This window comes from Lagopus leucura, unplaced genomic scaffold (assembly GCF_019238085.1).
Source record: "Lagopus leucura isolate 7727_CA_CO unplaced genomic scaffold, USGS_WTPT01 Super-Scaffold_100001, whole genome shotgun sequence".
Classification (NCBI taxonomy): domain Eukaryota; kingdom Metazoa; phylum Chordata; class Aves; order Galliformes; family Phasianidae; genus Lagopus; species Lagopus leucura.
Window position 1 is genome coordinate 95,619,549 of NW_024962262.1, and position 15,987 is coordinate 95,635,535.

Here is a 15,987-nt window from a genome sequence, read left to right on the forward strand (position 1 = left end):
TCTGGACTTGCAGCTGATAATAGCCATATGCAGTAGCATCTTGAAGTGATCTACAAGCTGAGTCAAATTCAGCTATGTTGCAAACTGCACCATCACAGATATAATGTTATGTACAGGCTGTAATAATGTGAACATTAATGTATGCTAGAAATGAGACTAAAATGAAAATTGCTGTGTGAGGAGACAAGGGTGAATGGACAAGATTGGTGAGCAGCTGGTAAAAGCACAGTGCTATGTATGAAACTATTATGGAGGTTATTGTAGGAAGCCAAGTGTAACTGCTTTTTTTTTTTTTTAATCTTGAAACGAGCCTATGTCGTCATATCTTAAAAATCATCTCTGTAATAGGCAGGTACATGGCAACTTTGCTCACTAGATGATCAGAAGTAGTCAGTCACTCACGGTCTTCAGATCTGTGGCCCTGCACTTCACTTCCTCCAGCAAATCTGCATCTTTACTCTTCTGGGGAGCCCAACACTGGACACAGTACTTCAGCTGTGGTCTCACAAGCACTGAGTAAAGAGGAATGATCACCTCCCTGCCCAGCTAACAACAGCCTTCCTAATGCAGCCAAGGATGCTGTTGGCCTTCTTTGCCATGATGGTACATTGCTGGCTAATGACCAGCTTGGCATCAATCAGAATCCCAAGATCTTCCTCTGTGAATCTGTTTTTCAGCTGGTGGGCTCCCAGGAAGTACTGATGCCTCTGGCATTCCTACCCAGATGCAGAGCTTTGTATTTTCCCTTTGCCAAACTCCATGAGATTCCCCTCAGCTCAGTTCTCCAGCACATTCAGGTTCCTCTGAATGGCAGCACAACCATCTGGCCTATCACCCGCTCCTCTCAATATTTATCCTCTGCAAAGTTACCAAAGGTGCACTCTGTCCCAGTATTCAGGTAATTAATGAGGAGTATTGGTCCATGTAATGACCACTGGAATACACAACTAGAGGCTTCTCTCTAACTGGAGGTTGTGATACTGATTATTGATCACTGCCCCCTGAGGCCCATTAAATTCAGGCAATTTAATATCTACATCACTTACCTAACTTCCATTTTGGCAGCTTGTCTATGAGGATGTAGTGGGATAGAGATGCTCTGAACTGTGTGAATTATGTGTTTTCTTAGATTAAAAGTGCAAATTTTCAAATACGTTCAAGAACCTTAATCTACATGCAAGTATTTAATGAGAGTTAAGAGAAGCTAGGGAGACTAAATATCCCTGCTTTTTCAGTCTGTGTTTAGTATCAACTTTTGTAAAACTGATCTGATTTTGTTCTGTAATGCTGTACAAGTTATTGTGGTGACATAGTGAATGTTTTGGTCATCACCTAATAGAATTTCTGCAAGTGTGTGACTAGAATTACAGTTACAAGTGTACTGTCTCAGTGCTGCTGTCCTTACCTTCAAAATTCAGCAAAAGCACTCCATAAATCTGCTTGTAGTGAAACTTTAAGAACATAATTAGATACTATTTTAATTAAAATTAGTAAATATGTCTAAAAGTGATAGACTCCACAGTCTACAAATGATCATTTCTGGTAACAATTTTTTATGATTAATCTCCAAATGTTTATGGATTTTCTGGGCTGTCATTTTGACATGTGTTAACTAATTTATGTTAATTGCCAATTGCTCTGCTTAGATTCAACAGAAGTTGTTAGTCTATAAAGTAACATTACTTCCCAGAACACACACAGAGATCTGATTTTAAAATTTCACAGAGTTGGATACCCGACAACTCACAGTAAAATCAAACTCTGCACTGTATATATACATACTGGTACACAAGTTTATACATACATACTAATACAGTAAGTTCCAGCATGAACTAAACAGTCGCTTCTTTAATATTTTGCATCATGAGGATTTTCCTTGATGCTTGCAGACTTGTAGGTCCTCTATGAATTTTTGTTAACATGCAAATAAAAACTTACAACATGAGGTGCCCATGACAATGCTGTTCCTCCTTGTTTAAATTTAATTTCACTCTGTTGACTGTTGCTGATGAAATCATAGATATGCACTGACCCTGCATGTAAAGGAAACAATAGGAATTTATTTCTTACAATGTCACTTCCAGTTCAAGATTAGTGGAGAAATTTCTATTTATTTGAATGAAAAGCTGTATGGAAAGTCATTAATTTCTCTCTTTCAGTATCAAACATACACCTAGAAAGACATAACTGATGGTTACAAAGTAGCATGGTGCTCATCAACAAAACATAAGCTTACTTCACTCTTTTAAATCAATCCCAAGAGTTGTCAGGGCTGAGGGGTGTAATAAGAAGTCCCATGCTTTTGAAGAGAACACCATGTGTAATTTTTGAATAATTGCAGAACTGTGGACTACTATAAGGGAAGTCTGTACTGGCAACATAGGAAAAGATGATACACTGCTACTTGGAATTGCCTAGGGAGGAAAATATTTAAGTGGATGGAAATGGAAAATTTTCCAAAGAAAATCCAATTTCACCAGAGGTAGATTAGTAGACACACATTGGTTTGCATTAAATTCCATTCCAGCTGGTAAATATCCTAAGTGTAATTTGCTCAACTGTTACAAGTTTATCTTCAGGCTAGAAGTGAATGTATACTGTATAACACAGACAAATGACAAGGTACAGCTGACAATAATTGAGTTAAAGATCTTGTAGCATTTTCTAAGCATCATAAATGACACTGTTGATGTTCTGTCTTGTGGTTCTTTCAAATTGTGGTAAGGCTAACAGTGAGAGGCATAAATAGCAATATTTATATAACTTAAATTAGTATATATAACTAACATGTTATCTGTTACTGAGAGTGAGGTAGTTATTGCTTTTTCTAATAAAGCCACAAATATTAATATTCACAATGACTTACACAATGGTTGAAATGTAAGTAATTCCTTACAAAACAAAGACCCCAACACTTACCAGTCTGGAGGCTTGAATACAAATGCTGTTATTCAAACCAAACGTCTCATCTTTTCAGCTCTTCCTTCAGAACAATTTACAAATCTTACCATTAAAACCTTTTCCCATTAAAAACTTTTCCCAGGAAAATCCCAGGCTTTAAGATGAGGCAGTCCCAAAGTAGTACTTCAAAATGTTAATGACTTGTCCTAACTGTAAAAGAACTAATCCCAGGAATAACACTTGTCTGTAAAGCGGTTTTTGAAGAGCAAATGCACAATTTGTTCAAAAGAAAATAGTTCCAAACCAATCATCATTGCTCTGAAAAAAAACAATTACAGTGGCATAAGAACAAAGGAATTGTGTACTTACGGTCAAGAGCAGTGGTGGCCACAAGATATGTCATGGGAGAGACACTCATGGCCTCAATCCTTCTAGAGTGAAAGGTGCAAAGGCACTCTGGATCACGGGTCTGCCGTGTGAAATAGAAAAACACAAGTTTTTCTATGTGCTTAGAAGTTATTACTAGCCATAACTACAGTCAACATGAAAAATCTAGGCAAAATTTAAACAAAATTTGCCAGGCATGAGTTGCCTATAGGCAGCTTTTTAAAATTATTTTTATTTATTTATTTGTTTATTTTAAAGTTCAAATGTTCATTAAAAGATCATGAACAAACAGCAAACCAGTATGGGAACATTAAGTTGGTTTAGAATGCCACCATTCTCAGCGTAAAAATAAGGGGAACTATAGCATACCCACTTCCATTAAGTACTTTAAGCCTAGAATTAACATTTTTAGCAAAAAGTTGAAAATACTGTCAAGCCTATGGCTTGTAATACCTGGCAAATTTTTTCATCATCCAAGGGATTCTATTTTTGTTGTCCATTCTTTACCTTATTTTTTTAGAGCATGCTTTAATAATCTTTTCTAATCGTGAAATTCTTGAAACATTATTTAGCCGTTTCCCTAAAATTTATTCCAATCAAAGGAAATATTCCCATTAGTTTTAATATGTCCTGGAGCAAAAATTACATGCTTTCATTTTACCTTGTCACCTATTCCTTCATCAGAAACACCTCCAGCAGTAATAATAGAAGTCAGTTGGATAAAATATATGAAGTTCATACGTTCTCCTTGTTTTTCCTAGTTTTTCTTTTTGTCATTAGGAGGTAACATAGCAATTGTTTCAAATACACCAACTAAATAGAATATATAAGGAATCCTTGAACTCTTTTCCTGCACACATGCAACTTTTATTTCCAGTTTAAGATAATTTGAATTTAGCAGCCAACACTTCAGGAAGCAAAAAAATCAGTAATGACTTTTGACTATAATGACTCTGCAGGATTATCAATAATATTATGGAAAAAAAAAAAAACATTGGGAAAAAGATCTGTTTCAACACAAAATTCTCAGCTCTGCAACTTCACCAATCACAAATTTCATTGTAGATGCATCTCACATAGTTAAAACGAGTTACTATAATGGAAATGAAGAAATTGGAAAAGAAAATAAACTTACTATGTTTGAAAAAGTCAAATCCAGCTTCCAGATCTTTCCATTGGCATCCTGAAGAAGCAAAACCAAAACATGTAACTTGAATATTTTCAAACCTCAATGTGGAAATAAAACTGTCCACATTAAATTCTTTAAACATTCCTTAGTGATTATCACTGTGAAAATGAAATGACTCAAGTGGTGATGTTGGTCTCACCAGTCCTACCCATAGGTCCAGGACAACAGAACTTGAATAATAAATTTTGACGCTCTCCTACTCTTAGGCAGCTCAGGCTCTGCAAACCATAGACTTACATGTTACTGCACAGCAAATACAAATCCAAAAGATTGATTCTACAGAAAAGAGATGCACCAACCTGTAAGGTATTACTGCTATTCATTAACATTGCCTCTGTCATTCATTTTCTCAACAGGGCTGTATGTACTTTGAGTGTATCTTACCTGAGCATACCAAAAGGGCTGTCCACAGTCATGAATTTTACACATGAAACTTAGACTGACATTTTTGCCAACTCGAAGTTCATTCATAGGCTCTATCTCCAATAACCCTGTCTCATCCACAGAATCAGCAGGATCTACTGCCTCAAAGTTCCATACCTTCAAAGAATCGAAAACAAAAGAAAGAGACCTGGCTTTTATTAGGTCAGATTATGTTTTCACATGCAATCAGTAGGGAAATTCAAAATCTTGACAAACCAAGAGAGGATACATTCTACAGGTAAAGTATGACAGCACACATCTTGCTTTTCTGAATATAACCTGGAACACTGACAATTAGCAAATACCATCTCACACAGTTGAGTGCAATGCAAAGTATAACCTCAGAGTTATAGAAATCAAGTGTTATCTGACTGCTCTGAGCATTGCTCATACAGAGGCAACATGGAGGACAAATGGGAAAAGTAACATACCCGTGGTTCTGCTCTGTAGTATGACAACAAAATGTCAATTGGCACCCTTAGAAATAAGTTAATTTTCCTAATGGGATAAAATCAATTTATGAACTGTTAAAAAACAACAACAAAAACAGGGTGTTAGACACCTTCTGCTGTCTACAACAGCTTCCTGTTAGTTACCTCGGTCTTTCACAAATGAAGAGAAGACACACCTTGTCTCCCCTTAAAAAGCAGGTACACAACACTGCCAAATTCTTGATAATTAATGGATGAGATCAGAAACTAGTATGAATAAGTAAACCATTTTTACTTTAATTTATAGAATTACGTGTTAACTTCAGGACACCCAGTACTTTTTATTCTGACTGTTCCTCTATTTCAGTACATGTATGTCTGAGATTTAATTAATTTTTGTATAAGTGACCTAAGCATAAAAATAACCAGAAAATTAATTTCAATGTTGCCATTGTTTATCCTTTGAAACAACATTTACCAGAATGAAACAGAACCTGATTCAAACACGTGCACTGTGGAGACTGGTCCTTATTCTCATCTAAAAATTAATTCTCAGAAAACAACTGCAATGCAACGATGTCTCCATAAATAAGCCCTGGCAGAGAAAATACATGACATCTATCTGCTGATTTGTACACCCAAAAGCAGAGCAAAAATACTCACCCGAATGAAGCCATCTTTTCCAACAGTGACAAGTTCTCCTTCATCCAGAACTATCTGGCTGACAGGGCCATTGTGACAAGGCTTGTGTCCAGCTCGACAGAGCTCTACTTTGATGAGGCCCCCTTCCCAAAGCAGCAAGTTGCCCCACTCAGCCCCCGAGATAACCTTCAGTGCAAATGGAGAGAAGCACACAAGCAACTGTACTTTACCAGTGTTTCTGCATGGTTAAGAATCTGCTTAACTTTGTGACTTCCTACTACAAAAGCATTAAATAGATAGCAATGCACAGGTATTTTCAAGAGAAGTTGTAGAGGAAGAGAAGATTCAACTTTTAAGGAATATGACATCATTTACCTGATTTACCAGTCACTCTGAAGTGACTGAAGACGTGGCTAACATACTTTTCATTTCTTTACACGAACATATTTACCATGCTATAAGAGGAGTCTCAGTTCTAAACCAATAGAGATCTTTTGTCCAGGAATAATATTAAACATGCTTTGCAATTATTACAAAGCAAGCAACTCTCCTTGGCAAATTACTGTCAGTATTAGTTTATTAGAGCAGTGCACTGGGGTTCTAACTCCTATCACTCAGAAGTAAATAGTAACTCTCCAACTTAGTCAAACTTTTCATCAAAACACAAGAAGGAACACAAAAATCAATTAAAATTATTGCTACTTACCTTCCCATCGGGCAGCTCCACATACCCTATAATGTCAGTCACTGCTGTTTTTCCAAACCTACCCAAAGCTCCTTGTAACTTGAGACCAGTGAATGTGTGAGCCATCTTCCAGAACCTGAGTAAAGGAAGCACATCCCTCTCTGATACAAGATTTCCTAGACACGCTCTTCAGTCTCTCTGACATTGTAATTATCTTACCAGGGATTCCATTTTGTTCATTCCTTACTACTTTTCACAGGAGACCTTGGATATTTTTGTTTGTTTGTTTTAATGAGATAAAGCTTTGTAAACACACAACTTTCCCATATATTACCTTTAAGAAAAACCCAGGAGAATTTAACACTATTATTTAAAACAAATAACTGTTAAATTAACAGCTATATCTTTCCAGATACAACCCATACACATACTTCTAGTTGCCTATTTTACTCTTGCTATCTCTAGTGTATGATGTTTAACTCTGTAAATCCAAGAGACTAAATTCTTCTCTGATTTTCATACAAACAACTCCATGGACTTGAGTGTGACTGTAAAAATCTCAGTGAGCAAAAACTTTTACCCTAGACCTTCACAGCTATTCCTAGTCAATCATTATATTTTTTGCAGTATAAAATATTGTTTTAAATTATTGTTTTACAGAAAAATAAACATATACTGCAATTAGGGATGGTATACAGTGTGTGCAGGAAATGTTACATTTAAGTTAAGTGCTGGAAATTGGGATTTGAATACGTATGTGTTAAGAGTTGCGTATATCTGTGTTATAAAGCTATGTCAGATCTTATTCACAGTATCTTAGCTCAAAAGAAAGTTTATAAAAGATTTTTTGTCAGACTTCCATAAATAATGTATTCTAAACCACTTTCACCCTGGGTCTAAATAAGCAGTTTCTTATTTCAGACCCATCTTGCAACCGAGTTATAAAGCACATTTCAGATTTTGATCTGATTCCTCCATAAAATTCAAAGACATTTTAGATGTGTTGCAATTTTAAAAGTATCTATTATGGTAGCATCCAAGCCATATCTTCAGTCCCTGCAGTGCTAACACTGAACTCTGGATAAACACATATCAGAATGTAAACTCTTTGGAACAGAGACTAAAAGCTCTCACTTATTTTTTTTTACTGTAAAAAAGAACTGCGAACTTAGCACCGAAGGGAGTGTATGGAGACACAGCTTTTGTACCAGTGGTATCAGTGACTTTCTAACCCATGGCTTGACAGCCAGTTCTACTGGCTACCCAAACAGCAGCTGAGCTCAATAAATCACTGGTAGAAAGCTGAGGAGGCATGAATGCTGTGTAAACACCTACAAGACAGGTATGTACATATGTTTTTTATTAGTTCTCCACAGTGTTTGTTGGAATTACAAGAATGAAGCCAGTAGTACACATATTGAATGCCAAGCATCATCCCTTTTTGAGAACAAGGATGTTTAAAAGACTTTGCTGTCTAGCTGAAAGACTTTTTGGCTTTGTATTTGCAGTGACAAGGTAAAACAGCATTCCCCACTCATGTGTGTTTGCTAATGATACGTTCCTGCTAGTCATCATCTAGGTACTATGCCTTTAGAACTGATACACATTAAACATAATTGGTAAACCTACCTGATATGTCCTACTCCAGCTGTAGTTAGCTGTTCTTCGTTATCAGGAGAAAACGTGACTCTGTAAACATCCTGTGAAAAAGCTTTTGACCTTAACACAATCTTTTCTTGTTTCCAGTCCCAGATAGTCAACATGTAGTCAGGGCTGCTTCCAATACTGGCCAGCAGAGTGCCAGTATGGTTGAAATCACCAAAAACATAGCCTTTTTTTGTTCCACCTGGAGAAACATACCAATCCACACATGCATGGGAAAAAGGAAGAAACAATAGGAAAAACTGTTTAAGGGGAGGTCAACATTCACAAAAGTTGGCTATTTCTGCTAAATAAAAGCTTTCTCCACTCATAATGAAAAAGCTGGAAACTGGTGTTTTCTGTTTTGGCATGGAATACCAAAAACTTTAATTCCTTATAAAGTGAGGTGCTACTCCATCTACTGGGATCTACAAACACCGCCCCTTTATGTAAAATGAAAATAGGACTTTTTACACTACCTCGTAGTATTCTGTAAGGCCTCAGTGAAGGATAATCGTAGATGATGAGGTTTGGTTTCTCTCCTTTTTCTCCCACTGCAAAGTACTGCTTAGTAGGGTGTGCCTTGAAAAGCAAAAGTTGAGTTTCAGTCAAAAGATACTGCTGTAAATACTAAGTTGCATTTTTCTGTATGCTTTTCCTGAACAACTGCCAGTCTATTGCTCAATGCCTGAATGAAGCCATTATACACACACAGTGGTAAAACTACTAGGCACACAAAATAGGATTATCACACATATATACTTCAGAACCATGAGAAACTGTATAATAAGCTCCCTTATTGTGCATTCTTTTACTTTTCCTACTTAACTCACTAGCTGATCTTTCCATATGCACTATTTGGGTCAGCATTCATCTACACAGAATGATGTAGAAATGCCATCCTGAATTACATTTTTCTGAAGATGGATAGATGCACCACGATTCTCCATGAAAGGCTGCTTATATCAGCAGAACAGACTGAGGCTGGTATACTGAAAGCTTTGCTCATAGTACAACTGAGAGATGGCAGAGCTATTCACAGGGTAAGGTGCCACAAAACCGTATAAACATTTTAGATTCCAAGCTTTTCATAGGAGTTTCCTAGAGTGAAACCAAATCCTTTTTCTCTTCATTTATTTAGGTTGCTAGTTTTCTAAGTTTTAACCACTGACAAAACAATATATCAGTATTAGCTGTGAATGGGAGAGAAAGAGAGAGCTGAAATGAGTACTAATACTTAAATAAGAATGTAATAGATACTGAAATTAATCTCTGCCAGCACTTATCAGTCCTTTAAATTATGTAGGCCTGAGACAAGTACGCAGATATTTGTGATCTGTTGATTATACTGACGGATTGAGTTAGCCTGTACTGCATGGTGCACTACACTCCTTTAATCAATACCATACTTTCTTACAGGTGCAGCTGTGGAAATCTCCCATTAGGCAACAAAGTGACCATTTTGTTTCAGAAGAAGGACTAACATCCTAAAAAAGAAAGGCATACCGCAATAAACCCAATTCCACCTCCACTGCTGCTCCGGAGGTAACTCTGAGATTTAGTTTTCAGGTCCAGAATCACCACTTGGTTGCCTGCTACATAGAGTAGGCTTTGGCTATCCATCACCATCAGGTTTACACTTCTGATGCAGTCATATCCAAAAGAATATCTGAGAACAATTCATTAAGGAAAAGATTTGATGCTGGCTTTCAAGAATAGTTTACAAAATGGATAGAAATGCTTACACCAAAACTGACACAAGAATATTGAATCCAGTGACTAAAAGTCTGTCAGTAGGCAAGTTTTTTTCAACGCACAGGAAGGTAAACAATATTGAGTTTCTATAACTGAGGGGAAAGCAAAGGAAAGACCTTCTAAATTTCATGCTCCACCTTCTCACTTCCATTTCTGAGTACACTTCTTTCCTCTGCAGAATCCTTTGGGGCAGCTAGAAATTCACATTTTATCAGTTTGGTGATCTTTTTTCAAATATAATATAAGAAATGTGCATTTGAGTACTAAGAACTCTTTTACAGGCAAGCATTCAAACTAAAGAAACATTCAGGTTCACTTCTTAAATGTCTGCAGGCAGATGTAGAGAATAGAAAATCCAGTCTTCAATAGCAACTTGACTGTGTTTGCAAAGAAAAAAAAAAAAAAAAAAAAAAAAAAAGCAAAGGAAAAATTATGCCTAATAAGAAATGTTTGTAAGGTCAAGGCAATGTTTAAGGTTAAATTCATCCAGGACCATTACTGGATTCTTATCCGTGCCTCAAACAAGGGTATTCCACTAATGCCATACTGGATACTCCTAAGTAGACAAGTACAATTTTATCAACATAAATTAAGAAATACCTAGCTGTGAATTTGCACAGCCTCAACAGAAAGGATACTTCAGAGTAAGAAGGTTAATTGGTATCCCTGAGTCTTCAGTGACAAATGGCCGTGAATATATATCTTCATAACTATAGAAGAAAGTTTCTGAGATTTTCTTTTCTTTCCTCTCAGGGATTTTTTCTTCTTTTGGGGATACTTCAGTATTATCTTGTTCTTCCAAATCATCCGCTGCATGTCAGAAGTGGGAATGTAAAGAATATTTATATTTAGAATAAATCTTAGGTTTCTTGCTGATATTTGTACTTAACTGAGGAAGAGAGGGATTCATGCATTGTCTCCTTTGACAGAGTAATAGGCACTCCATAGCTGAACACAGGGATATGCTGTGTTAGTAACAGCTTGTCCTGGAACAATCCTGCTCTCCTGTTTTTAAAAACTCTACTGTGAATACTTGTGAAAATTGAAGAATTTAGAGGAGGAAAAAATGAGAATATTTTAAAAACACTGGTTTTAAAACTCAAAGCCTAGGATACTGAAATAGTTCAGTTTTGGTGCTTAGGGCTCAGCTTTAGAAACAAAACAGTATTAGAAATGTCTCTTTTCAGCATCTGCTGAATCATCATACAAAACTATTAGTAAAAGCAAGTGCTCTTTGCTCTTTCATACACAGCTGACCACCTTAAGACACTGTCTCAGAACATGCATACTGCTAATGTGTTACTAAGTGAAGTTCTTTACTGGACTACAATGCAAAATATCATCAACTTGAATTCCAGTTAGTCAGAAGCAATTGTTAAAACTGAATTCAAGTTAGATATCTCAAACTCAATCTCCATGACCGATTTTGCAAGCTTTTTACCCTATATTAATTTCTTTTTCTCCCCCTCAACCAACTAAGGGGTCAGACACCAGCAAGGAAAAAGAGTGAAAAGAAGTACACAAAGTAAGCCAACAGGAAGGGTTCAGTGAAACTCTGTAACTGTAGCACGATGGCACTGGTGTGAGATGCTGTTCATAACAACAACGGACAAAAAATGAAAACTAGAAAGCAGTGGGATTTTTAAGTTAATGCCAACATCCCCCCAAAGGATAGCAGTACCCACCAATGCTCTCTGTATCTGTTTCCACATGCTCCACATCTTCCTCTTCTTCCTCTCCAGCTGGTGATTCCTTTGGAAGACTACTTTTGCTTTCTTCTGTAAAGGACAATTGGGATCTCTTAGGTATGAATTAATTCAACTAATTTCTTTGTACACATCAGGTTAAATATAGATCTATCTAGTATAGTTCCAGTAGCAAAACAAGCAAAAAAAGCCTGTCAAACAGTGGATTTCTTGCTGTTTAGCAAGAAGCGTAGAGAGAAGTTTGCTTCCAAATAAGAATGTTTTAAAGCAAATTGATTGCAGTAATGGCTATGGAAACAGATCTAAGCAGCAAAAATTGTCAGGGGAGAGACTTTGCAGGCTGCAGGATGACAAGAACCACTGACACAGCAGTCAGTCCAGAACATTTCTGGAAGAAGTCATCTTTGACAAGGCTCAAAACAAAATTTGACAGCACTAAGAATGGTAACCAAAGATGAACTCATACTAGAAAGGAAGGTGTGAGCAGTGTGAGAATCCAGGAGCTGCTGTGGGTTTACTATTGGAATCACTGTAACATCAGAAAGTACTTACGGACACTGCTGTGATCTGCCTGTGTACCTTCTGCTGCCTTCTCATCTACTCCCTCCTGTTCATTTGGAGATGACATGTCCTCTTTATCTGAAGGCAGTGAAGAAAAACTTTTAGTATTATTGCCTTTAGCAATAAACTATTTAATTTAGACTAAATTCAGATTATTTCCATTTCCTCCACAATGTTGAGATTCCCAAACATAGTATTTGTGATCTGCCTGTACACTACAAGTATGGAAATCCAAGAATATGTCCTACTTTATAGGGTGAATTAATTGGTTCAGTTTTCAGACCTCTGAGCTCTGTGTACATTGCTACAGAAAGACTGTCATCTAATTACTGTGCAACAGGGGAAGAAGCAGAAGAGAAATTTGCATGTTCTGGGCTTCTCTTTAGTGTACTCAGGTGAGTTTTGTTTTTGAGAGAAAACCTTTCTGGTAGATTTCACGAAAAGCAAAACAGATATGGGAGCAATTATGTACAAATACTACAGAATTCAGGAAATTAATTAGTTGACTATTAAAAAATCTAAATATTCAGCATAACAAATAGAGCCAGCATGAAAATGAATTGGTCTGAATGTGTAAGCTGGACTTCAAAAGCAAGAATAAATCCCTAAAGATGCATTTCTTCTTTCTGACATTGGGGCACATTATGTTTGAGAAAAAAATATTTTGTGTTATCTTGGTCTTTTCAGGTATTTCAGGAAAGGCAGAGTGTCCAAACATAATGCCACCCCCCCCAGAAAGACAATGAAATCAAAGACATATTGTAGACATGCCATTAATGCCATCATATAGTCAACTTACCCTACTTAATCTTCATCTGAAGGATGTGAGGTTTTGTCAGTCTGAATTTTCTGCATAATTTCTTTTAAGAACTAAAATGAGTATTTACCCCTCAGGGGTGCTCAAAAATAGACACGCAGAAAAATGTTGAATTCAGAAAACAAATCAAAACAACTACAGTGTATCTCAATATATTGAAATGATTTTAGTGAAATGACAGAACTGATACTATTGAAGAAAGTTTCACACTAGTTGCATAAATATACAGTGGAGTCTTCAGAGACCTGAACTCCAATTCCAGACCCAGTAAGGACGTGTACAGTTTCTATCAGCCATTTCACCTCTGGCTGTCTCAGTTATCTCTTGTGAAAAATGAGATAATAATGCTTACCCATCTTGGCAAAGTGTTTTGATATCCATAGAGAAAAGTGCTATAACATTTCAAATTATTGCAACTAATTACCAATCATTTATCTTCTAAAAATTAAGTCTATCATAGTTTTCATTATAAATTAACTCCTCTCTGGAAAATGCTTTAGGCTGAAAGAGGGTCTGAACATTTCTGCCTCATCATTATCCGGGTTCTAGTCACAGAAAGCTGCTGTAATGTTCTCTGTACATATTACTACGATGGCATTCAAAGACTGTCCCAAAAATAATATAATTGTAAGGCTCTGAGGAGGTTCAGGAGAAGGATGTCCACTTTTGTTGCAGTTCTGCAGATTGACTGATCCAAGAAAACTTTCATGCAAGTTCAGTGTGACAAAATCCCTCTGAGTTCTGATTTTCTTTTCCTGTGCACTGCATTTATGAATCTTTACACATTTTTTTTTTTTTCCAGAAAGAGGAAAAATGTGGGATGACAGTGCCATCTCAATGAATTTGTTTGTCATGTCAAATAAATGCTCATTTGATTTGATTTTCCTTGTATTTCAAATATATGATACAATTGTCTGAGGTATGTGTAAAGCTTCATAAATGCAGTACTTGCCTTCACAAAGCTCATGACTGATGCTTCAACAGCATAAAAAGCATTGAATTAAATAATGATTAAAATGTGGCCAACAGTTATTATCCTTTAGAAATCAAACATATCTATTAGTTATTATTTTGCAATTTCTTTTACAAAAGTTTTGGCCACCAGTGAGTATTGAACAAAACTCAAAATGTACTTTCAGTAACTTGTTCTTTCCTTCATGAGAGACACTCTTGTGTTGTTCCTTTCCTTGTCTTTAGTCCACATGAAAAAAAAAAACTCAGCTGATCCCAGGACTTTGTTTTTCTTTATTAATTCCAATCCTGATTCCTTTTAGCATAATATTTATGGGCTGCTCACTGCTATTTCTGGTCTGGAGGTAATGCGCTTGAACTAAGGACTGGAACTTTTGGCTATTAAGAGGGGTGTCTGCCATGAGGAATTAGGCACTAACCAACTGTCCCAGGTTGCTTTCTCAAGTCTAGCTCTGCTTTGAAAGTGTCAGATTTCTCCCCATTTGCCAAGCTGTTTTTGTTTAATTCAACTTCAGTTGCCGTTCTCTTGGTAGCTTTTTCTGGCTCTTCCTTCTCTTTACGAAAAGCAGCACACCATTCAATAACTAAGGATTCCGTTTAGCTTTCAGACCACATCACAGTATGCCAGCAATTTACTGGGCCACCGGTAGCCACAACATGTGCAAACAACAGAGTTCTGCAAAACTAAACTTCACTCCAAATGAAATTAAAATATTTAAGTGTTCATATACACAGTGAAAAACATACAACTGTAAATCAGGCATAGCTGGCATAGCGCTGTCTGTGTGTCATTATCAGTCTGCATTACCACAAAATTAGTATTAAAAATCAGCTCCAGGCAATCAGCATGAAATCCCTAGGAAATAATTTTTCATAGTAGAGAATATTGCTGTCTTGTAAAACGGAGGACTTAGGAGAGAGAAGACACAAATTATCAATTCTTGCAGCAATTAAGGTTATGCATATAAAATATTTACTAGCCAGAGACAGCAAGGCTACAGTTGCAAAGCAGGATCTAGACATATCACCACCCCCATAGCCCCATTATGTCTTTTGTTCTCCAACAGAGAGATGAAAGAAGTGGACAGCAGAGCCCTGCGTAGACCTGACTATTGCTGTGTTGCACACAAAATATTTTCCAATAAAACAGAAGGAATAAAACCTAACTCTAATTTCAAACTAAAACAGCTCTTTGTACAACCTAGACATCCCAGATCTGTCTCATGCAAGTGAGAGTGCTAAGTCTATTAGAGCCTGCCATGCAGATGAAGGTGAGTAATCAGGTTTCGGTCAAGCAAGATATGAAACAGGCCGTATCACCACAGTTACTTATTAACACACGGTGTAAAGGGAAGCCAGAAAAATGAACTACAGAGCATGTATGCAATAAAAACAATGGCCTTTTCACAGGCAGTACAGCAAAACCAACATGTCCCACATTTCAGAGATAAAGGATTGCCCGCTTCAGCCGCAGAACATCTGTTTCAAGATAAGCTAAGCATTTATGCGTACTTCAGCACACAGTGGCGGTGGCCGTGCCGTGAGGCGGACAGCAGCGTGACCCGATGACAACGCTTCTCTCCACGGCCGCCTCTCACCAGGACAGCAGGACACGGCCACCGGCAGGCAGGGGGGCGCTGCGGCAGGCTGCGAGCTAAGGGGCAGGGAAGCGATCCCTAAGGAGTCCTGCAGGGCCTCAGGGGAGGCTGCACGGAGGGGCCAATAGTCCGTGTGAGGGGTGATGGTGATGGAGCCGGAGCCGTGCCCGGAGCCCAACGCTTACCTAGGGCCGCATCCAGCGCGGCGTTACCGGTCTCCAGGCAACCGCTCCGCTAAGCACTCTGGGAGCGGTAGTTTGGAGGGTTGGGGAACCTTTA

General features: G+C 37.4%; 1 protein-coding gene across 1 annotated transcript in view; it reads right to left on the bottom strand.

Moving 5' to 3' along the window:
* Positions 1 to 15,987, bottom strand: part of CFAP44 (cilia and flagella associated protein 44) — a 44,294-nt gene that overhangs the window by 27,605 nt on the left and 702 nt on the right. The window contains 13 exon segments of the mRNA XM_042866833.1: positions 1,939 to 2,033; positions 3,271 to 3,370; positions 4,424 to 4,471; positions 4,862 to 5,017; positions 5,995 to 6,159; positions 6,680 to 6,794; positions 8,288 to 8,504; positions 8,779 to 8,881; positions 9,806 to 9,968; positions 10,693 to 10,864; positions 11,740 to 11,832; positions 12,313 to 12,399; positions 15,894 to 15,942. Coding sequence (XP_042722767.1) covers positions 1,939 to 2,033; positions 3,271 to 3,370; positions 4,424 to 4,471; positions 4,862 to 5,017; positions 5,995 to 6,159; positions 6,680 to 6,794; positions 8,288 to 8,504; positions 8,779 to 8,881; positions 9,806 to 9,968; positions 10,693 to 10,864; positions 11,740 to 11,832; positions 12,313 to 12,399; positions 15,894 to 15,942 — 1,563 coding nt within the window.